The following is a 22065-nucleotide window of genomic DNA, read 5'->3' on the forward strand; positions in this document are numbered from 1 at the left end:
TCCTGAGGGAGTCTGCTCTCCCTGCTAACTACAGAGCAGCAGGCGAGAGAGAGAGAGAGAGAGAGAGAGAGAGAGAGAGAGAGAGAAGAGGCAGAGAAATGCCCAGGGGATGTGGTGTGGGAACAGGAAGGGAGGACATGCACTTACGGAGCTTGTGTGCGAGTTGTGAGCTCCTTGAACTCACTGTCATGAATGGTGAAGTAGGGGCGGAAGTCACAGCAGAACTTGAGGGGCTGTAGGCAGCTGTGGGGGTGAGACAGGGAGTATGTGAGGTAGAGAAAAATAAGCACAGCCACAATGATCTGGTGGGCAAGGTGTTTACCTAGTCAGGGCTAGCACCAGCTCTGAAGACATGTCAGGTGAAGGTGCCAGAACCACTAGTGGCTCCCCGAGGAGCATGAGCTCCCACAGTGTCTGCACATGGGTCAGCACAGGCCGGAAGCACCTGGTGCAGGATAGGGCAGTTTGGGAGGTCAGGCAGCGCTCTGTTATGCAGATACTTTAGTGAGCACAGGGCACTGCCCCTCCCAAAGACAGTGATAATGTTGTTTGAAGGTCTAAGAGGTGTCTCAGGTCTCCAGAGCCACCCCATGTTCTGACAGCCTACCTGAGCTAGGTATGGCTTAGGAGACCTGACTGGACACTGCCTGTGAAGGGGCTGCAGTCCTACTGCAGCCCCAAAGCCCCAAAAGGGACTGCCTGGCTAGAGCCTTGCAGTCTTATGCCTCCTACGCCTCCAGGCTAAAGCCCTGGCTCCTGCTGGGACAAGACAGTCTCAAAGTTCAGGCTCCCTTGAAGACACCTAGAAAGGCACAGAGGGGCAGCCTCAGGCAGCAAATTCTTCTGACAACCTCTCTGGGAACCTATCTTCTAGAACCTTACTACTCAATGTGCCCATTTCCTCTAGGTCACAGACTTGAGCACAGGTTTCCTTTGCTGTATGAATGTCTCAAGAATCACTCAGATGAGCAGCCCTGCCTCTTCCTTGACAGTGCTGGCCTGTATGGCATACATATTTGCATGTATGTAAATGTGGGTGGGCTCCCACAAAGCAGCCTACAGCACCTTTTAGGGCTTACCTGAACAGATCCAGTTCATGGACACTAGTGAGGACCACTGGGGCTGGCAGCAGGTTCTAAGAGGTGAAGGGAAGGTGGATTGTGGCCAAGGTGAAGGCTGTATTGGATGATAGACTTGTAGCCCCTGTCCCATGCCATTCTCCTCCCTCTAGCACAGGCCCTGTACTGAAACATGCTGGGTATCATCATGGCTTTGCCTAGGTTTGGCCACCCTGCAGGGTGGGCTGGTGAGGCAGAGGAGATACCACCCTGCTCAGGAACAGGGCTTAGGCAAAGCCCAGTTTCCTCCATCCCACCCCGCACCTCTTGGTCATACTGCTTTGGAGGACTGGATTCCAGCTTGTCCACCCTGGATGGAATGTGCACCTGGGGAGGAAGGCAACAGCAGCCAGAGGGAAGTAGGGTGTCTCCACCCAACAGCACCAGCAGTGCTTACTTCTCAGCTGGCCCTCACCTGAATGACGATTCCCATGATAGGTAGGTTCAGGGTCTGCCCAGGCACAGGGGCTGGCCACTGGTCAATCTCATTACAAACTGTGGACATAGATGGCCAATGTCAGGAGCCCTCCCCAAGGGGATGTTTACTGCTGAGGCCTATGAGAGGCTACAGCTGAGACGAGACCACATTGGCCATGTCTGAAAGCCACTCACCTGCTTCCAAGCAGGGTGCCAGCTTCTCAAAGTACTCAGGGGCAATCAGGCTTAGCAGTGACTGGAACAGTCGGACAAAGGGCAGGCGGGACACCAGCACCAAAGACTGTGGTGATACAGGGCCAGTCAGAGGGCATTCAGCTCCAGACATCATTCTAGTAATTCAGGAGTCATGTCAACCGTAAAGCCGTGCTTTCCCAGCCAGGGCAACGCATCTCAACCCTTTAGGACAGCTGTCACAGAACAGCCTAACTCATGTGTCGTGATTAGACAAGAGAAAGCATGATGACTGTATCCTGCCCTAGAGGGTAGCAGGGTAGGGCTGGACCTGGGGCCTTCAGAGGGAAATGTGAGCTAGCCAAGATTTCTGAAACTATCTCCTCAGAAATCAAGCAACTTACACCTTTAGTGTCTGAGATCAAAATTGAAGTTGTTCTAACCCTGACAGTGTGATGATGTAGGGAGAAGGGACATTTTAGGCCTAGGGACAAAAAGGCCCAGGTGCCATGCTAGGCAAGGTAGGGACTGCAAGGAGCACTGGGCCCAGTGGTTGGTGGCTCCTCCTTGGTCCTGCTACATAGGTGGGCTGTAGAAGGGTGGGTATTCCTGGAGGTGCAGCACTCTTCACAAGTTGTCCCTTTGCTGTCCATCAGTCCCTATCCCTCCACAGCACTACCTCACAGTGGAGGGTAGCTCACCTTCTGGAAGTAGCCCCTCTTCACAGAGCTGTCCTTCACCTGTCTGAAGTACACATAGCCCAAGTAGTGTGCTGGCTCCCTCTGTAAGGAGTGTAGTGTTAGCCATGCCCTACCCAGGCCATTCAGCTAGGTCCAGGGCCAGGGATGACAACAAGCAGAGGCTGTTAAGGAAGTCTAGGGATATGGGAGATCCAAGAGCCACTGCTCCTGAGTCTAGGACTTGTCCTCTGCCTATAGGGTTGGGCCTGGAATTTCTTGGTTCAGAAAGTAAGCAATACCAGCCTAGAGAACATCTGCTGATAGAGCAAGGGCTCAGCTAATGTGAGAGGGGATGCCCCAAGAGTCCTGAGACCTGAAAGGCCCTGAAGGCTTCTGCTCATTGAGTCACATCACAGCTTATTTAACTATACAGGTGCCCAGCTAGGGAGACAGGATGCATAGAATGAACTGCAGTGATCTTAGAAAGCCCTAGAAGACCTGGCCTACTCCCAGGAGACTCCTAGTTTAGGACTAGCAGGGTTTTCAGCACTTATTACCCTCATAGAATGGGACTGGCCAGCATTTCTGTCACACAGGGTCCAAGGGTTTGAAAGGGGCTGCTCATACCAGCCAGGAGCCCAGGGAAGCGGAAAGAAGTCAGAGACGCAGCCCACTACTCACCTGCAGTGCCAAGGGGGCCTTGCTGTTGTAAGGCCTGTCATCGGCATGCCAGGGGCTCCTCTGTCCTCCACACTGACGCATACGGAAACTGAACTGAGTATCCCCAAGGCAGCCTGAGAAGGGGGCAGCCCCATCACACATGTCAGGGCTGGGAGCCTCTCCCATCACTGTCAGAGGTGGGGACCATGGTACAGAGGCACTGCTGGGATGACCTATATTAGCACTAATGCGCATTTGGGGGAAAACTGGGTTGAGGATCTGTTTTCCAATGGACTCTTATCTTGATGCCCTAAAGGTCTTAGGTCAACACAAAGAACCACCTTCAGTTTCCCTGTGGGAGCCTGGCTCAACCTGTCTAGGACAGGAGAACAGTCACTACAAAATGGTTGCCTGGTGGTTGCTGTGATGGGGTGAAAGAGACCAGACTGCCTAGAGATATGGCTATCCATGGGACTCTACAGAATCCGAGTACCCTTCTGGAACTTCGGCTCTGGTAAGGGCCCCACTCTTACAGTACACTGTGCACTGCTGGCAGCCTAGATGTCACTGGCATGGGCCCCATTGCCCTTTTTGCCCATTACCTCCTAGTCCCAGAGCCAAAGTTTAGTTAGGAAGTTTGGAGTCACCTACCTGAGTGGGAGTCTGGAAAGGACAGGTAGCAGATGCTGCTTTTCTGAAACACATAAGAGCCCAGTGAGGGCTGGCTCACTCTTAGGGACATCCACTCCCAAGAAGGCCAGGACCTACCTCCTTGTCTGTGAGCCGGAAATCACTTGGGTAGACTAGCTGCAGGAGAAGACAGAGCACTTGGTGACACTGCATCTGCCTCAGGTAATAACTTCCTCTAAAGTCAGTTGGGGTGATATGCCTAGGCAGGGGCCATAGCATGTGCCTGCTAGAGCAGCCTCTCCTTCTGGATCACTCCCTGGCTTTCCTTTTTCTTCCCTGCATCTGTCTTCTCTGAACTAGACCCTCCTTCTCCTTGATTCCTTCTTTCCCTGACCTCCAGTCCTAGTGTATCACCCTTTCAGTCCAAGGCTTCTCAATTACCACTTCATAGGCCTTTCAGCACAAGGCCAGCATAAATGGGTGAGCTTCCCAACCCCTTTCACATCTATCCTCCTGGCCAAACCTTAACACTTCCCATCTAGACTGTCCAGTCTCCACAACCTCAGAAGAGTGGGTTCAGAGCCCATTTGCCTAGAATAGCCACAAGGACCACCTGGCTAATCCTTCATCTCCTTTATACCTCTCCCAAGGCTGGGAAATCACATTTTTGTGCAGATGTCACCTGCCTCCACAGTGACTCTATCCCATGATGGCCATTCCCTGTGAGGCTCTCTTTATCTGTCCCTGTTCTTTTATCTTCACCTGCTTGCCACCCAGGGATATATCCTATTCTCCCTTGGAGTGGACAGTCTGTGAAACACAGGTGCTAAATAATAGCTCTCAATGTTTAGAGACCAGCCATGCTCTGGAAGAGGCAGCAATATGGGTAGACACAACTTGGAGCTGAGGTCCAGTAGCTCACTGCACTGGTAAGTAGCCAGAATGGATTTCTCTGTTAGATGTTAAAAAGGTTATTGGTGGGGCTGGAGAGATGGCTCAGCGGTTAAGGGTACTGGCTGCTCTTGCAGAGGAGCCAGGTTCAATTCCTATCACCCATATAGTGACTAACAACCATAGGTAACTCCAGTTCCAGGGGATCCGATGCCCTCTTCTGACCTCTGTAGGCATTGCATGACACGGGTGTACCTACCTACACACAGGCAATACACTCATACACATTAAAAATAAAAAATAACCACAGAGCTTGGTGGCACATGCTTTAGTCCCAGTACTTGGAAGGCAGAAGCAGGAAAATTTCTGTGAGTTTGAGGCCAGTCTGGTATACCTAGCGAGTTCCAGGTCAGTTGGGACTACAGGGAGACCTGTCTCAAAAAGATCAAATTAAATAATTAAATAATAAATAAATAAATATATTTTTTAAAAGGTTACTACTGGCCCCTTGGTCTCTCTTGTGCTGCCTCTCCTAGAAAGCATGTGTGTCTGGAACCTGCTACAGGCCTTTGTAGGCAGTTTCCTTTCTGTTTGCCCAGTATCTAATGCTGAGGGTCCTCCAGGCTGAAACAAGGCTTCTGAAGTGTGCTGAGCCCTCACAAAAGGTGAAGTGGCTGGAAACAGCCCACCTTGCAGAAACAGCACTGCTTTTGTCCTTGTTTGGCCTAGGTTTGTAGATTGACCTCAATCTTGCAGCCATCCTCTTCCTGCTTCTGCTTCTCAATGTGGAGAAGCATCCTCCAGTTGGCTGGAGCCCAAGTAGAACCAAAAAAGCAAAGGCAATTTTCTCTGTCTCTTCCTAGAGTTAGGACATATTTTCTCCTGCTCTTGAATATCACCAATCACCTCCACCTAGGTTTCTGTCTCACGCCTTCTACCTGGGGCTGAGAGATACATCACAGCTCTCCTGGTTCTTCAGTCTTCAGACTTGGACTGAGTCATGCTACCAGATTTCCAGGGTCTCCAGTTACAGTCAGCCTCTTATGGGACTTGGCCCCCATAATCATATAAGACAATTTCTTTAATAAATCTTCTCTCATCTACCCACCCATCTATCCAACCTATTGGTTCTCTATGGAACAATGTGACTAACATAGCAGGTTAACCTCTGAGGGGAACATAGTCAAGCTATGCTTGTACCAAGGGAGGGAATCAGGAGATAGAACAAAGTCAAGGGGGATTTGTCAGTAAGGCTTGACCTACTGAGAAGCCTCAAAATAGTGCCAGGGGATCACAAGACCACACAGGCTAACCCTGTGTCTGCACTGAGGAGCGTCAAGGAAGGGCAGGTACCTGGTTGCTAAGTCAGGGGCACGATGGGCCTTTCCCCAGGTCAGGTGTCTATACCTGGTAGGATGGCAAGAGGAGTCCTGCACCATCAAAAGAAGCTACCTCAGCCAAGCGTGATGGTGCATGCCCTTAATCCCAGCATTCAAGAGGCAGAGGTAGGTGGATTTCTGTGAGTTTGAAGCCAGTCCAGCCAGGACTATATAATGAAACCTTGTCTCAAAAAAAACAAAACAGCCGGGCGTGGTAGCACACGCCTTTAATCCTAGCACTTGGGAGGCAGAGGCAGGCGGATCTCTGTGAGTTCAAGGCCAGCCTAGTCTACATAGTGAGTTCCAGGACAGCTGGGGCTACAGGGAGACCCTGTCTCAGAAAGACCAAAAAACAAACAAACAAACAAACAAATCGGCTGGGCATGGTGATTCATGCCTTTATTTAGTCCCATCACTCAGGACACAGAGACAAGCGGATCTCTGTGAGGCCAGCCTGGTCTACATAGTGAGTTCCAGGACAGTTGGGCTACAGGGAAACCCTGTCTCAAAAAAAATAAAAAAAATAAAAAATAAAAAATAAATAAATAAATAAACGATGAAAAACTACTTCAAGCTCTGAACTCCATGATCAGGGAAACTCAAGTTTGTGGGCTAGCACTTCCTTTTCAGAAGTGACTCCAGATCCCACATAAGCATAGAGCTCAGTGCTGAGTAAGAGCCAGGATAGATCACACCAAAGAGAGGGCAAATAGAGTAAACCCTCAAAGCGAGAGTTCTCCAAAGTCAGGTTTTGCCCTGTGCAAGATTACCAAGGTCACCTAGCCTATAGAGGTCACTCAGCTCTCACTAAGAGACCTGGTAAAATTGGCTTGGAGAAGGTAAATGTAGGCAGAGGTTCTCACAATGTGCAACCAAAGCTATTCTCATGAGGTAGGGCTTTCTTCACTCCTGCTTTTTCATAGGATACATGCAGTTTACAAAGGCTAGACTGGCTACAGGAGCTAATGTAAAGACACAGCTATCTTCTGTTCAGTCAGTCATTAAATAGATTTGTGAAACTGTCGAATGATCTCTCTTTTTCACTCATTTTTCCCTGCTCTTGTAGAGGACCAGGGTTTGGTTCCCAGTATACACACGGCAACTAGGAACTACCTGCAACTCCAGTTCCAGGAGGATCTGACACCCACTCTGGCCACTTCAAGCTCCTGTATGCACAAGGTGCACATAAACTTGAGCAGGTTTAAGGTATACACATTTAAAAAAAAAAAAAAAAAAAAGGGTCTCTGGAGTCCTCAGTTTTAAGACTATAAAGGGGCACTGAGCTTGTAGGAGCTGCTGCCTGGGAGGGTGTGGACACTAGTAGGAGCTCTTTGGGCACACTGGCCACAGGACACCCCGGAGGCCTTCAGGTGAGCTGGAATATTGAAGTGAGTTTTCAAGGGCTGAGATGGCAGAGCCAGGCCCTTCAGTAGACCTGCATGTACCAGGCGCGTGCACACACACACACACACACCCCTGCCCATTTCCCTTTAAAGCTAGATGTATTGCCTTGCATGTAGGTTCCAGTGCAGCCATCTGCATAGGGGTGCTAAAGATTCTGCAAGTACTACAGGTTCAAACTACTTACCCTGTTTTGGGCAGAGGTGAACTCCTACAGGGCAAGGGCAAGAGCTCATGTTCCCAGTTACTTTTATGGGCGTGAGCACAGTAGGGTCTCACTGGTGATGGCTGCTCAGAACTTGGTTTATTGATAAATGAATCAACAGATCATTCCTTGCTTTGACTTATGTTAGCTTTTTGAGGGAGGAGGTCACCTGAAATGGGCCCTTTCTAGTCTCGCTGCCTCCTTCAGGACTTAGCTGAGCCTGTTTGAATCTCCAGGACATAGCCTGTGACTTCCTTCCATATCCCTGTACCACACTCAATTCTGGGCTTCATGATGCTCAGCCAGGCTGAACTGTGAATGAGTACAGGACCCTGTACTTCCCTGATAGTTCTAGGGTGAGAAGGCAAGGCAAGAGGCAAATCTGATGGTCATGTGCATGAGTCCCCCCATGGACTCACTGCGAGGTTTCTACACACATTCAGTGACTGGCAGAGATGCACGTTACGGCTATGGAACATTTTGGAGGTGGCCCTGGGTCTCCAATACTCAGCCAGCTGCACTCCAAAACCCACTGCCCACTGTATAGCCTCAGCAAAAGCTCAGGAGCCCAAGTGCATATTAAGGACAGGAGCCCTTAATAGTACTTCCAGGTCAGCCATAATGATGTATGTCTGTAACACCAACACTTGAGAGCCAGAGACAGGAGGACTGCTACAAGCTCAAGAACAGCCTAGCATACTAGTGAGTTCCAGGCCAACCAAGGCTATATAGCAAGACCCTATCTCAAAATCAAAAATAAAAATAAAAATAAAAATAAGTTGGGGTTGTAGCTAGCCAAGTGCTTCCGTAGCATGCACTGCACAAAGCCCTGGGTTACATCTCCAGCACCCCATAAACTGAGTGTGATGGCACTCCCAGTACTTGGGAGGCAGGAATCACAGGATCAGAAGTTCAAGGTTATCCTTCCCTCAAACGTACATAATACGTTTGAGGTCAGTTTGGGCTATGTGAAACCTTTCATAAAAAACAAAACGGAGCCAGGTGTGGTGGCGCACACCTTTAATCCCAGCACTTGGAAGGCAGAGGTAGGCAGATCTCTGAGTTCAAGGCCAGCCTGGTCTACATAGTTGAGTTCTAGGACAGCTGGGGCTACAGGGAGACCCTGTCTCAAAAAAGAACAACAACAAAAACAAAACAAAACAACCCCCAAAACATGGGTTGGAGAAATGACTTAGTGGTTAAGAGCACTAGCTACTCTTCCAGGTGACCCATATTTGGTCCTCAACACCCACATAAGGTGGCTTACAATCCCCTGTAATTCTAGCTCCAGGGAATCCGACACCCTCTTCTGGCCCCCTCTAGTACCTGCACACAAGTAGTATACACACAGACATACACAGATGTACACGTGCACACACACACACACACACACACACACACACACACTTGCAGAGGACCTGGGTTCAATTCCCCGTACCCACATGGCGGCTAAGAACCACCCTTAATTCCAGTTCCAGGGGAATATGATGCCCTCTTCTGACCTCCAAGGCATTGCACGACATGGGTACACTCACATACATGCAGACAATACACTTGTACACACACACACACACAAATAAAATATAATAAATAAATAAATCCTTAGGGGGAAAGAAAAAAAAAGCCTAGTATGGTGGCACATGCCTTTAGTGCCAGCACTCAGGAGGTAGAGGCAGGTAGATCTCTGTGAGACTGAGGCCAGCCTGGTCTCCATAGTGAGTTCCAGGCCAGCTGTGGCTACAGAGAGATCCTGCCTCAAAAAGACAAAAAGAAAAATTAAAAAAAAAAAAAAACAAAGACAAACAAACAAAGCAAGATATAGGCATGGTGGTGCCTACCTTTAACCCCAGCACTCTGGAGGCAGACTCAGGCAGATCTCTGTGAGTTTGAGATTAGCCTGGTCTACATGGAGAAGTTCCAGGCCATCTGGGGTTACAGGGAGACCCTGTCTCAAACAAACAATAAAAATACAACAAAATAAACACGTCAGTACTTGTTTAGAATTAATTTTCTGGATGGTTATGTTTTAGACAAGATATGAGACGGCGTGGAGGAAAGGTCTCTTTGGCTGTAATTTTATGGGAAACAATTTAGACAACAGAAAGTAGGGCTTTGCAACCCAGGGCAAATCACCTTACCCTTGTCAAGTGCTACCTTGCAATAGTGTACCTGGCAAGGATAATGTGTAGAAGGATGAAGTCTCTAAGAAGCCTTGGAGTTCTTCCTAAGAATTAACACTTTTCTGTTCTCTCAGAGATCAGGGCCTCAGCATCTCCTAACCACAGGGGCATGCTATGCTAGCTATTCTAAGAGTGGCTGTTCAGCCTTATTTCAGGCATGCCCACAACCTCTCTGGCTCTCACAAGTTTCTCTGACAGTGTAGTGTTGTCTGCCTCCCTACGCCTTCATCTGCAGTGACCATCCCCTGTGCTAGACACCCCCTCACCCCACCCCCACTCCCTGTTTATGGTCAGGGTCCTTTAAAACACAGAAATTGTCTTGACTGGGTCTGCCAAAGGCCTCACTGGCCTGTAACATTTTCTCACTCCCACCCCCTTTTGAGACAGGGTTTCACTCTGTAATTCATGCTGGCCTGGAACTCACTATATAACCCATACTGACCTCAAATTCATGAATCCCCCACCCCCCAATGCTGGGGTAAAATATGCACCACTTCACCTGGCTGATATTTTCATTTATACCTAGAGAAAGAGAAGCTGCTACCCTTTATATGTGTGGGTGTGGACGGATGGATGGGTGGGTGAGTGGGTGGGTAGCGTAGAGGCTTGCAGGTCACAGGAAGACCACATCAAAGGCGTAAGCCCAGCCCCAGCTGCACACAGCTGGTGACCAGATGCCAAAGGTTGAGAATAGCTTAAAACAGAGGGGCCTAATAGGGCCTCACAGGTTCTAGATCCGATTCTAAATGAAAGAGAAGTGCTACAGGATTTTAAGCAGGAGAAACACAAATATTTAAATATGTGGGATTTTTAGCAGGGGGTGACATTGTGACTGCAGTAGACACAATGGGGTAGAGATCCTCGTTGCCAAGAACAGTCTTGTCCAGGCAAGGGATACAGAGTGAAAGGAGGAAGACCCTGGGCCTCTGGCCAGAGGATACCTCCGTGGGGAAAGGTCTGCGGGAGATGTTGCAGAGGGTACCGTGCTAGATAGCAATAAGGCCTCAGCACCCACTAATCTTTCCTTCCTTTGCCAGAGGAGCACTCCAGGAGCTGTAAGGAAGAGCAAGCACAGGAAGGATGAGGTCACTAAGTCGCTATTCGGAGGGAGGAAGTGGGTGAAGGGTCAGCCTGAGCATACAAAGTATTGGGGGGGCGCCTAAGAAGTCCCCTAGACCAAGCAGGAACGCTACAGGCGACGCAATGGGACCAGCTTCGTGGGCGGAAGGCCAGCGGGATAGGGAAGCGGCGCGGTGCTGGGGACAGGAGGGGAGATGAGAAGCAGGGGACGGGGAGGGCTGGTGAGGGAGCCGCGCGCGCGAGGGAGGGGCATGGGGGGAGGAGGGGCGTCCGGAGGGGAGGGGCGTCGGAGGAGGTCCAGGTCGCAGAAGGGGAGGCGTGGAAGCTGAGCTGGGGTCGGCCCGCCTGTGTCTGCTCACCTCCAGCGCCTGGCCTAGCTCCAGATCGAAGGTGACCACGCACACGCACTCCAGCCAGGCCGAGAAGCGCGCCCAGGGCATTGCAGTAGCCCGCGCTTCGCGGCCCGAAGACGTGGACCCGGCCGTGCTGACTGCAGCGCTCGCCCGCCGAGGCCCGGCATCCAACGGGCCCTCCATCTCGGCGGCACCTGGAGCGACCGCGCGTGGCTGGAAAACGCCGGCGCTCGCCAGGCCCACGGCGGGAGCAGTCGAGCGACTACCGCGGGCCAGCAGGGCCCCTTCGCCGCTCGCGCCCCCTGGCGCTGGAGGAGCGCCCGCCCCGGGGTGTTGCGGAGGCCACGTGAGAGAAGCGCCCCAGCCGCCTAGAGCGGCCGGAGCTCACCGGGGACGCTTCCGAGAAGTGGCCGAGGGGTGGGGTCTGGCTGTGGAAGGCCGCTCTGGATTGCGTCTGAGGGAGAATGAGGCGGTTCCCCAGCTCCCGGCAGGACTTAGGGATCCGAGGGACTCTGGGCGCGCTGTGGCGTCTACACAGGGTGTCTAAGGTTCTGGCTTCTCTGGACCGCGTTAGGAAGATTGCCTGGGACCAAGGGTGCAAACACCTAATGTGTGTTTTGCGTGTCCTTGCTACACCACATTGCATGCCACAGAGTTTGGTGAGCCGTCCAGTAGAGTTAAAAACAATCTTTAAAACTTCGATGTTTTAAAAAAGAAGGGGGGGGGGACTGGAGAGATTACTCACGTGTTAAGAGCACTGGCTGTTCTTGAAGAAGTCGGGTTTGAATCCCAGCACCCACATGGTGGCTAATAATTGTTTGTAACTCTAGTTCCAGGGGATCCTATGCCCCCTTCTGAACTCCATGGGCATTGCATGACGTGTGCACTTACATCCATGCAGTACACTCAAACATAAAATAAAAATACTAGATATTTTAAAATAAAGGAAAATTAAAAACTCAATGTCTTAAGTTTGTTGTTTTTGGTCTTTTTGAGACCGGGTCTCCCTGTAGCCCCAGCTGTCCTGTAACTCACTATGTAGACCAGGCTGGCCTTGAACTCACAGACATCTGCCTGCCTCTGCCTCCTGAGTGCTGGGATTAAAAGCGTGTGTGCCACCGCGCCCGGCCTGTTATAATTTTTTAATATTTATTATTTTTATTTTATGTGTATGAGTGTTATGCCTTCATGTTAGTAAGTGCACCCATGTCCTGCAATGCCTGCGGAGGACAGAAGAGGCTGTCGGATCCCCTGGAGCTGGAGTTACGGACAGTTGTTAGCTGCCCTGTGGGTGCTGGGATTCGAACCCTGGTCTTCTGCAAGAATAGTCAGTGTTCTTGACCACTGAGACATCTCTCCAGCACCAAGAACTTTTATAATTTTAAATTATCAAAAAGATGATGTTTCCACTAATAAAAAAATAAACCCCAGCTGGGTGAGGTGGCCCACACCTTTAATCCTAGCACTGGGGAAGCAGAGGCAGGTGGATCTCTGTAAGTTCAAGCTCAGCCTGGTCCACATAGCGAGCTCCAGGCCTGCTGAGGCTATAGGGAGGCCTGTCTCAAAAACAAACAAAAAAGAAACCCCACCTCATCCTAACGTGCTAGTCTTGAAATTATTTTCTGTATCAAAGTCACAGATCCTGGTTTGACCTAAATCAAGGTCCCTAAAAGTTTTGGGGAGGAACTGGGGAATTGGCTCAATGATTAAGAGCACTGGCTGCTTTTGCAAAGGATCTGGGTTCCTAGCCCCAACATGGTGGCTAACAATGGTTTGTAACTCCAGTTCCAAGAGATCTAATGCCCTCCTCTGACCTCTGTGAGCATTGTACACATGGTTGCACTTACATACATGTAGGCAAAACACTCATACATAAAAAGTAAGTAAATATGCCGGGTGTGGTGGCCCATGCCTGTGGTCCCAAGCACTTGGGAGGCAGAGGCAGGTGATCTCTGTGAGTTCAAGACCTGCCTGGTCTACACAGTGAGTTCCAGGCCAGCTGGGCTGCAGGGGACCCTGTCTCAAAAAGACCAAAAAAAAAAAAAAAAAAGTAATTAAATCTAAAGAACTATATAGTATTGGCCAGGTGTGGTGGCTCATGCTTGTAATCCCAGCATTGGGAGACTGAGACAGGAGGATTCCCAAGAGTTTGAAGCCAGCCTAGACTACAGAATAAGATCATATCTCAAACAAACAAATTATTGTATAAATTGGTTTATCCTTTGTTTTCAGGTTTTTTTCCCTTCTAGGTAAAATTAACATGGTAAAATATATGAATCTTAAATTAGTCATTTAGTGAATTTTTAAAAATATATTTTATTGGGGCTGGAGAGATGGCTCAGTGGTTAAGAGCACTGGTTGTTCTTGCAGAAGACCCGGGTTTGAATCCCAGCACCCACATGGCAACTAACAATTGTCCATAACTCCAGTCCCAGGGGATCCGACAGCCTCTTCTGTCCTCCAAGGGCACCGCACAACACGGGTGCACTGACCTACGCGCAGGGAATACACACATACACATAAAACTGCATGTGGGTGTTGGGATTCGAACCCCAGTCTTCTGCAAGAACAGCCAGTGTTCTTAACCACTGAGCCATCTCTCCAGCCCCCTCATTTAATGAATTTTGAGAAATGAACAAACCTGTATAATTCAAACACTGGTAAATTATAAAAAGTTACCATCTTGGGGCTGAAGAAATGGCTCAGTGGTTAAGAGCACTGGCTGATCTTGCAGAGAACCCAGGTTTGATTCCCAGCACCTACATGGCAGCTAACAACCATCTGTAACTACAGTTCCAAGGCATCCAATGCTCTTTTTCTGATGTCCAAAGGCACTGCACGATATGGGTGCACTCACATACATGTAGGCAATACACTCACACATAAATTACCATCTCTTCAGAAAGTTGTTGACTTCTCAGTCAGTCTCCATGCCCAGACCCCAATATTCAGATTTTTTGCACTATGTATATGCATGGGTTTGCATGCCCATGCGTATGTGCCAAGGACACGTGGAGGTCAAAGGACAACTTTTAGGAGTTCCTTCTCTCCTTCCATCACATAAGTTCTGGGGATTTAACTCAGATTGTCAGGCTTGGAGGCAAGTGCCCTTCCTGCTAAGCCGTCTCACTGGCCCTTTATCTTTTTATGTCCTTCCTTCCTTCCTTCCTTCCTTCCTTCCTTCCTTCCTTCCTTCCTTCCCTTCCTCCCTCCCTCCCTCCCTCCTTCCTTCCTTTTAGTGGGGGGACATGCACCTGTCAATGTTCATGTGGAGGCCAGAGGACAACTTTGGGAATTGGTTCTCTCCTTCTTCAATGTGGGTTTCAAGGACTGAACTCAGATTGTCACACTTGCTGGCAAGGGTCCTTACCCAGTGAGCCATCTCACCAGCCCTAGGCTGGCCTCAGACTTGTGATCTTTCTGCTTCAGCATCTAGATGCCAGGGTTATAGGCATGAGTCATTCTACCTGGCAAAATGCACATCTTAAGTCTGAAATATAGCAACCTTGCAGAAAATATTTTGTGCCTGTTTTCAATCTTTGCTCACACTTTCAACCCAGGCAACTAATGATCTGCTCTTGTCTCTATAGTTCTGATTTTTCCCAAAATTTTATACAAATGGGATGTCCAATATGTTAGACCAAGGAATAATCCTCCAAAGATGTTTAGTCTTAATTTCTAGACTATGTGAGCATGTTATCTTCCATAGGTGTTGCACAGCTTTTCCTGGGGAGACAGGAACAAACATCTGTTAACACCAGATAAAGCACTAGTGACAGGCTAAAGAAGTAATTCCATCAAGCTGGGTGAACCAGTGAGTCCATTAAGTTTATTTACAGGAGCATGCTGCCCCCAAACAGCTGCATTACTGAAAAAATCACCCTGAGTGTTGACCTCCTGAAAGCCCCATAGACAGAATTCCCCCACTTCAGTTACCCTACCCCCTATATGTTGTTATACTCAAGAGACCATGTGCAGCTGGGCAGAATTACATATAATAGAAAAGTGAGCAGCTGAAATCTTGGTTGAGGTTCCAATGACCCTCCACACTCCCTCCTATGAGGGAGTGTCAAAAGCCCAAATTTTGCACTCAGAGAAGCAGAGGCAGGCAGATCTCTGTGAGTGCCAGGCCAGCAAGGGCTACAATAGTGACACTTGTCACAAAAACCAAAAACAAACAAGAGAAGGAGACTAGGCATGACGGCACATGCCTTTACTCCCAGCACTTGGGAGGCAGAGGCAGGCGGATCTCTGTGAGTTCAAGGCCAGCCTGGTCTACATAGTGAGTTCCAGGCCAGCTGGGGCTACAAGGAGATACTGTCTCAAAAAAAAAAAAAAAAAAAAAAAAACCCAAACAACAAAAACAAAACCAAGGAGGCAGATCCAGGTTGGTAGCTCATGTCTGTAATCCTAGGTATTCAGGAAACTGAGGCAAGAGGAGTGCCTACAAGTTTGTGGCAAGCCTGGGCTACACAGTGAGTTCAAGGCCAACATGGGTAACTTAGTGAAATCATTTCTCAAAAAAAGTAAAAAGAGGGCTAGAGAGATGGCTCAGCCGTTAAGAACACTGGCTGTTCTTGCAGAAGAGCCATTTTCGAATCCCAGCACCCACATGGCAGCTAACAACTGTCCGTATCTCCAGTTCCAGGGGATCCGACAGCCTCTTCTGTCCTCTGTGGACATTGCAGGACATTGCTCATTATGTAGCACTGGCTGGCCTGGAACTTACTATGTAGACCTGGCTGGCCTCAAACAATGCCTTCCAAGAGCTGGGATTAAAGGAGTGTGCCACCATGCCACTACAATATATTTTTTTTAATTAACATGTATTCATTGTACAAAGTAATGGGCTTTTTCCCTTGAAACAGGGTCTCATGTAGCTCAGTCTGGCCTTTATCTAGCTATGTAGCTGAGAATGACCCTGAACTCCTGATTCTCCTGCTTATATCTCTCAAGTGTTAAGATTACAGGTGTGTGCTACTACTCCTGGCAAATTAGTGGTTTCACCACGACATTTCCATAAAGCTGTATATCATGCCTGGATCACATTCATGTTCCTCCCCTACTTCTCCTCCCTGGTCCCCTTCCCAGTCCCTAATAGTCACTCTTCTACTTTCAGATCATCTTTTTTTTTTTTAAGTTTCTGCATATGAAAGAATGCATATGACACTTGTCTTTTAGTGTTTTTTACTTAGTTTGTATGATGCTCTCTAGTTCTATGCACTTTCTTCACCTATACTCAGTATAGGTGAATTGCAATGCGTTTTCTATTTGGTGTACCTGCTCACCTTCATCAAAAAAATTGTGTGTAACCCTGGGCTCCATAGCTCAGGGGTTAGAGCACTGGTTTTGTAAAAAATTCTGTGTAGCCAGGCATGGTGACACATGCTTTTAATCCTAGCACTCTGGGGGAGGCAGAAGCAGGCAGATCTTTGTGAGATCAAGATCAGCCTGGTCTACATAGTAAGTTTCAGGCCAGACAGGGATACAGGAAAACCCTGTCTCAAAAAAAAAATAAAAATAAAAATGTGTGTATTGGGGCTGGAGACTGGGCTTAGCAGTGAAGAACATCAGCTGCTTTTTCAGAGGACCTGGGCTCGGTTCCCAGCATTTATATGCATGCTAACCACTGTCCTTAACTCCAGTTCCAGGGGCTCTAACGCCTTCTTCTGGCCTCCTCAGACATTGTCATACATGGTACACTTAAATACACACAGGCAAAACACTCAAGCACATAAAATCAAAAATTTTAAAATTACGTGTGTGTGTGCGTGTGTGTGTGTGTGTGTGTGTGTGTGTGTGTACGTATGTATTCAGAGGCCAGTGGTCAGCCTTGACTGTTTCAGGAGCTGCCTGCCTGTTCTTTGAGACAGAGTCTCTCATTGGGACTTAGGCTCACTGATTAGGTTAGGCTATTGAGCCCCCAGGGATCTTCCTATCTCTGCTTCCTCAGTTATTGGATTACAAGTCCACACCACCCTGCCTGGCTTTTTACATAGGTGCTCTCGATCAAACTCGGGTCCTCATGATCGCCCAGCAATCACTTTATTGACCCCGGTCCGTCACCTTCATTTTTTGGAAGGATAGCTTTGCTGGCCACAGTTTGTTAGTTGACAGATTTTATTTTTCTTCACACTCAGTGTTATTTTATTGCTTTTGTGGCTCCCATGATCTTTTATGAGAGATCAGCTATAAACTTTATTATTATTCCCCTTAATGTTGGTGAGTCATGTTTCTCTGGTTGCTTTCATGTTTTTTTCCTGTCTTTGACTCACAGTAATTTGATTATGGTATGTGCGAGTATGGCTCTACCTGTGTTTATCCTTTGTGGAGATTCTGGTGCCTGGGTCTGTCTTGGCACTGAAACTTGAGGGCTCTCGAGGAAAGGGTAAGACAGGCCACAGCTGGTTCTGTTCTGGTGGTGCTGAGGCAGCACTAGCTTTATGTCACAGCTTTACTTTCCCTATTTATTGGTGAATAATTTTTTTAAATTAAAAAAATTAATTTTATGTATATGAGTGCATTGCCTGCATGTATGTAAGTGCACCCATGTCATGCAATACTCACAGAGGTCAGAAGAGGACATTGGATCCCCTGCAACTGGAGTTATGGACGGTTGTTAGCCACTATATAGGTGTTAGGATTTGAACCCAGGTCCTCTGTAAGAGCAGCCAGTGCTCTTAACCACTGAGCGATCTCTCCAACCCCTGGTGAATACTTTTTTATTTTGTAGTGTTTGTAGTGATAAAACTCATTCTCTTTGGTTCTTTTGTGTCAGAAATATTTGCTTTAGGGACTGGTCTCAGTGGTTAAGAGCTCTTGCTGCTCTTGCAGAGGCCCCAGGTTTGGTTTCCAGCCCCCACATGGTGGTTCATAACCATCTGTAACTCCAGTTGGAGGAGATCTGATACCCTCTTCTGGCCTCTGTGGGTACTGGACATGTACATAGTACACATACATATATACAGGCAAAACATTCATACACATAAAATGAAAATAAAATTTTTTTTGTCTTTTTTTGAGATAGGGGTCTCCTTGTAGCCCCAGCTGTCTTGGAATTCACTATGTAGACCAGGCTGGCTTTGAACTTACAAAGATCCACCTGCCTCTGCCTCCCAAGTGCTGGGATTAAAGCCGTGCACCACCACACCCAGCTGAAAATAAATTTTGGAAAAATATTTTATTTTTATTTTATGTGTATGAGTGTATTGCCTGCATGTAGGTAAGTGCACCCGTGTTGTGCAATGCCCATAGGGGACGGAAGAGGCTGTCAGATCCCCTGGAACTGGAGTTACAGACAGTTGTTAGCTGCCATGTTGGTGCTGGGATTCGAACCCAGGTCTTCTGCAAGAACAACCAGTGTTCTTAACCACTGAACCATCTCTCCACCCCAAAAAATAAATTTTAAAAAGAAATACTTGTGCTGGGCGTCGTGGCGCATGCCTTTAATCCCAGCACTCCAGAGGCAGAGGTAGGTGGATCTCTGAGTTTGAGGCTAGCCTGGTCTATATAATATAGCGAGTTCCAGTCAGCTAGGGCTACCCAGAGACCCTATCTCAAAAATACAAAAAAAAAAAAAAAAAATTAAAGGCACAACACTCATACACATAAAATAAAAATAAATAAATAAGTAAATAAATTTTTTTTTAACAAAACAAGGTGTGGGTTGGAGAGTTGGCACAGCTGTTAAAAGCTCAGGCTTACAATAAAAAGTACAAGTGTTGCCAGGCGTGGTGGCGCATGCCTTTAATCCCAGCACTGGGGAGGCAGAGGCAGGCAGATCTCTGTGAGTTCAAGGCCAGCCTGGTCTACATAGTGAGTTCCAGGACCACTGGGGCTACAGGGAGACCCTGTAAGTGTGGGACTGCAGAGATGGCTCAGTTGTTAAAAGCATTGGCTGTTCTTGCAGAGGACCGGGTTCAGTTCCCACCACCACATGGCACAACCATCCATAACTCCATCCATTACCAGGAGATTGGATACCTTCTGGTCCACAGTCATTGAATGCACATAGTGCACTTACAATATGCAGGCAAAACATGCATACACATAAAATAAAAATAAATAAAATATTTAATTTTTTAATCTATTATTTTTATTTTATGTATATGCGTGTATTGCTTTCTGCATGCATTCTCCACCTAGCTCCTGTTGTGTGGCTGCCACTGGCATGGTGGTGGTGGGGGATGCATTGTTCTCACCCTCACCAGGTCTTGGTAAGCCTTCCACTGATTGCCATTTCCAAGGATGATTCCCAGTGATGCTCACAGGCACCTCAGTGTTTAGTTTCCAGCCTTGTCTGCCAGCACTTTGAAGAGTGTGTTTCTTCCCAAGCTCTGCTCTGGGGCATGCTTGTCAGTTCTATTCAGACAGCCCAGGAAATGCCTCTGCCTCCAGCTGGGATGTGGACACACCTCTCTAAGAAAGAATGACCTCCCATTTGGGAGAAGAAACTGTGTTCCAAGTTTTCTCCTTTCTTGAATATAGTTTATTACTTTATAATAATCCTATTATTGATCCTTTTTTACATACTTTTTATTTATTTTTATTTTTTAAAAATTTTATGTGTATGAGTATATTGCCTGAATATATGTGAGTGCACCTGTGTCGTGCAATGCCACAGAGGTGAGAAGAGGGCTTCGGATTACCCTGGAACTGGAGTTAAGGACGGTTTGTAGCCGCCATGTGGGTGCTGGGAATCGAACCTGGGTCATCTGCAGGAGCAATCAGTGCTCTTAACCTCTGAGCCATCTCTCCAGCCCCTATTGATCCTTTTTTTTTTTCTGGTCTTTTTTGAGACAGGGTCTCCCTGTAGCCCCAGCTGTCCTGGAACTCACAATGTAGACCAGGCTGGCCTTGAATTACAGAGATCCACCTACCTCTGCCTCCCCAGTGCTGGGACTAAAGGCGTGCACCACCACGCCCAGCATTGATTCTTTTTATACCAAACTTTCCCTGTTTAAATCATTGGACTGTGGCTAGTGATCCCTCTGGGAAGGAGGAAAAATCAAGTGGGAAAAGGGGCTGTGAAGCAAACCTACAAGCTTGACATAGTGCAATCAGGGAGCCCCTCACTGAGGAGGCAATGCATAAAGATCTATGAGGCAAGCCAGCAAGCATAGCAGTAACCAGGGGAGGTGCCTGAAAGGATACAGGGACAGTGTGAGCAATTGGCCCTGGGGGCAGGAGGTTATCATGACTGAAGCCAAATAAAATGAGTAGATGAAGTGAGATCAGACCACAAATAGCTTTGTGGGCAACAGCAAAGATTCTTGCTTTCATCTTGAGTGAGGCAGCAAGCCCTGAGGTCAGAGATGTGATCTGATCTATTTTAACTTGATCCCTTTGAATGCTATGCTGAATGGCCCATAGTAAGATCTCTATGATAGGGCTGGAGAGATGGCTCAGTGGTTAAGAACACTGACTGTTCTTGCAGAAGACCCAGGTTTGAATCCTAGCATCCCACATGGCAGCTAACAACTGTCTGTAACTCCAGTTCCAGGGGATCCGACAGCTTCTTCTGTCCTCCTTGGGCATTGCACAACACGGGTGCACTTACCTACATGCATACATAAAAAATAGTAAATAAAATATTTTTTAAAAATAAAAAGAATTCTACCATAAAAGTGGGGCCCCAGTCCAGGCTGAGCCAGGTCAGAGAAACTGGTCTTGTGGACTAGATACGAGAGTGGAGGGAACCGGCTTGCTAATGAATGCAGTGTGAATGGGAAAGGAGTAGGGTAGGCCATAAGTTTAAGGCCAGCCCGGACAACTTACCAAAACCCTCTGTCCAAAAAAAAGTATTTTGAGACAAGGATTCATGTAGTCCAGGTTGCTTTTGAACTCACTATGCAGTCAGAGCTGATCTTGAACTACTGTTCCTACTGCCTCAATCTTCCAAATGTTGAAATTACAAACCCGGCTCAAAGAAAAAACCAAACTCTTTAATGGGTCGGAGATGTAGCTCAGTGGTACAGTGCTTGCCTACCAAGTGTAAGGCGATGAGTTTAACCCCTAGTACTGCAAAAAGGGGGGTGGGGCACAGAACTCCTGCTGATCCAGGAACTCTGGCCTGAGCACAGAAACAGTGTTAAGGTCAGGGATGGGGTTGTACAGGCCCACATGCGGCAGAAGGACGAGCGGGTCACCTCCTGGATCTGATACCTCGGCTCGAGCCCTATTCTGCAGCACCTTCGGGTTCTGTAGGGCGGGGCTGTGAACACATTTGGTCCAGACAGCGCATCCTTGGTCCGCGGAGAGGCCAGGGCACTTTAACCGTGCTTCCTGGACACTCTCTATAGAACTTGCTGGGAGCTGGCCCTTTAGGTTAGGGTACTGAAGACATTTTTCCGAAAACCAGTCCAGGAGGGCAGGGGAAAGCAATCCTGGAGACCTGTGAGCGCCCCGGGAAGCCAGGTGCCTCCAATCAACTCTTCCAGACAAGGCATATCTGTTTGGTGCCCTCTGCTGACAAAGCTCAGCAGTGTCACCTCGTAGGGCTCAGACAGGGAAGGTCTTGTTATGTAGCTGAGGCTAGCCTCGAGATCCTCCAGTTTTGGTCCCCAGAGTGTACAGACACCGAGCTGCATTTTCGCACACCACCGAGAGGCTATAAATCCATAACTTACATTCTTTACTTGCTTGATATCTGTTTTCAACATTTTCCCACGGTTCACACGGCTACCGGAAGCCAGTCTCGTTTAGGGATTAATTTGAGCTCATGCCAACCTGAGTTGGATGGACGTGTTATTTGACGTGCAAAAGCACTGTGCATAAACTACCCGACATCTGGGGAGGGGGAAAAAAGGCGTAGTTGGCTCCGGGCCGGGTTCACAGACCGGATCTGCGCGCGCACCCCGCCGGTAGCTCCGACGCTGGC

General features: G+C 48.2%; 1 protein-coding gene across 5 annotated transcripts in view; it reads right to left on the bottom strand.

Moving 5' to 3' along the window:
• Dennd6b (DENN domain containing 6B) overlaps nt 1–11969 on the bottom strand; it is a 15190-nt gene extending 3221 nt beyond the window's left edge. Inside the window, exons 1-12 of one of the 5 annotated variants that reach the window (XM_029564347.1) lie at nt 11193–11321; nt 10695–10806; nt 3836–3874; nt 3719–3761; nt 3089–3201; nt 2429–2509; nt 1731–1836; nt 1534–1613; nt 1383–1445; nt 1080–1135; nt 323–445; nt 148–243 (exon numbers count right to left, since the gene is read on the bottom strand). In XM_029564347.1, coding sequence (XP_029420207.1) covers nt 148–243; nt 323–445; nt 1080–1135; nt 1383–1445; nt 1534–1613; nt 1731–1836; nt 2429–2509; nt 3089–3169 — 686 coding nt within the window. In that variant the 5' untranslated portion in view covers nt 3170–3201; nt 3719–3761; nt 3836–3874; nt 10695–10806; nt 11193–11321. Of the gene's footprint in view, nt 1–147; nt 244–322; nt 446–1079; nt 1136–1382; nt 1446–1533; nt 1614–1730; nt 1837–2428; nt 2510–3088; nt 3202–3718; nt 3762–3835; nt 3875–10694; nt 10807–11192 lie in introns of all 5 variants that reach the window. The other 4 variants (XM_008834747.3, XM_008834748.3, XM_017798600.2 and 1 more) reach the window with 4 other exon arrangements.
• Between the last annotated feature and the right edge of the window lie 10096 nt (nt 11970–22065).

Source organism: Nannospalax galili, unplaced genomic scaffold (genome assembly GCF_000622305.1).
Source record: "Nannospalax galili isolate Female #2095 unplaced genomic scaffold, S.galili_v1.0 scaffold237, whole genome shotgun sequence".
NCBI classification, from domain to species: Eukaryota; Metazoa; Chordata; class Mammalia; order Rodentia; family Spalacidae; genus Nannospalax; species Nannospalax galili.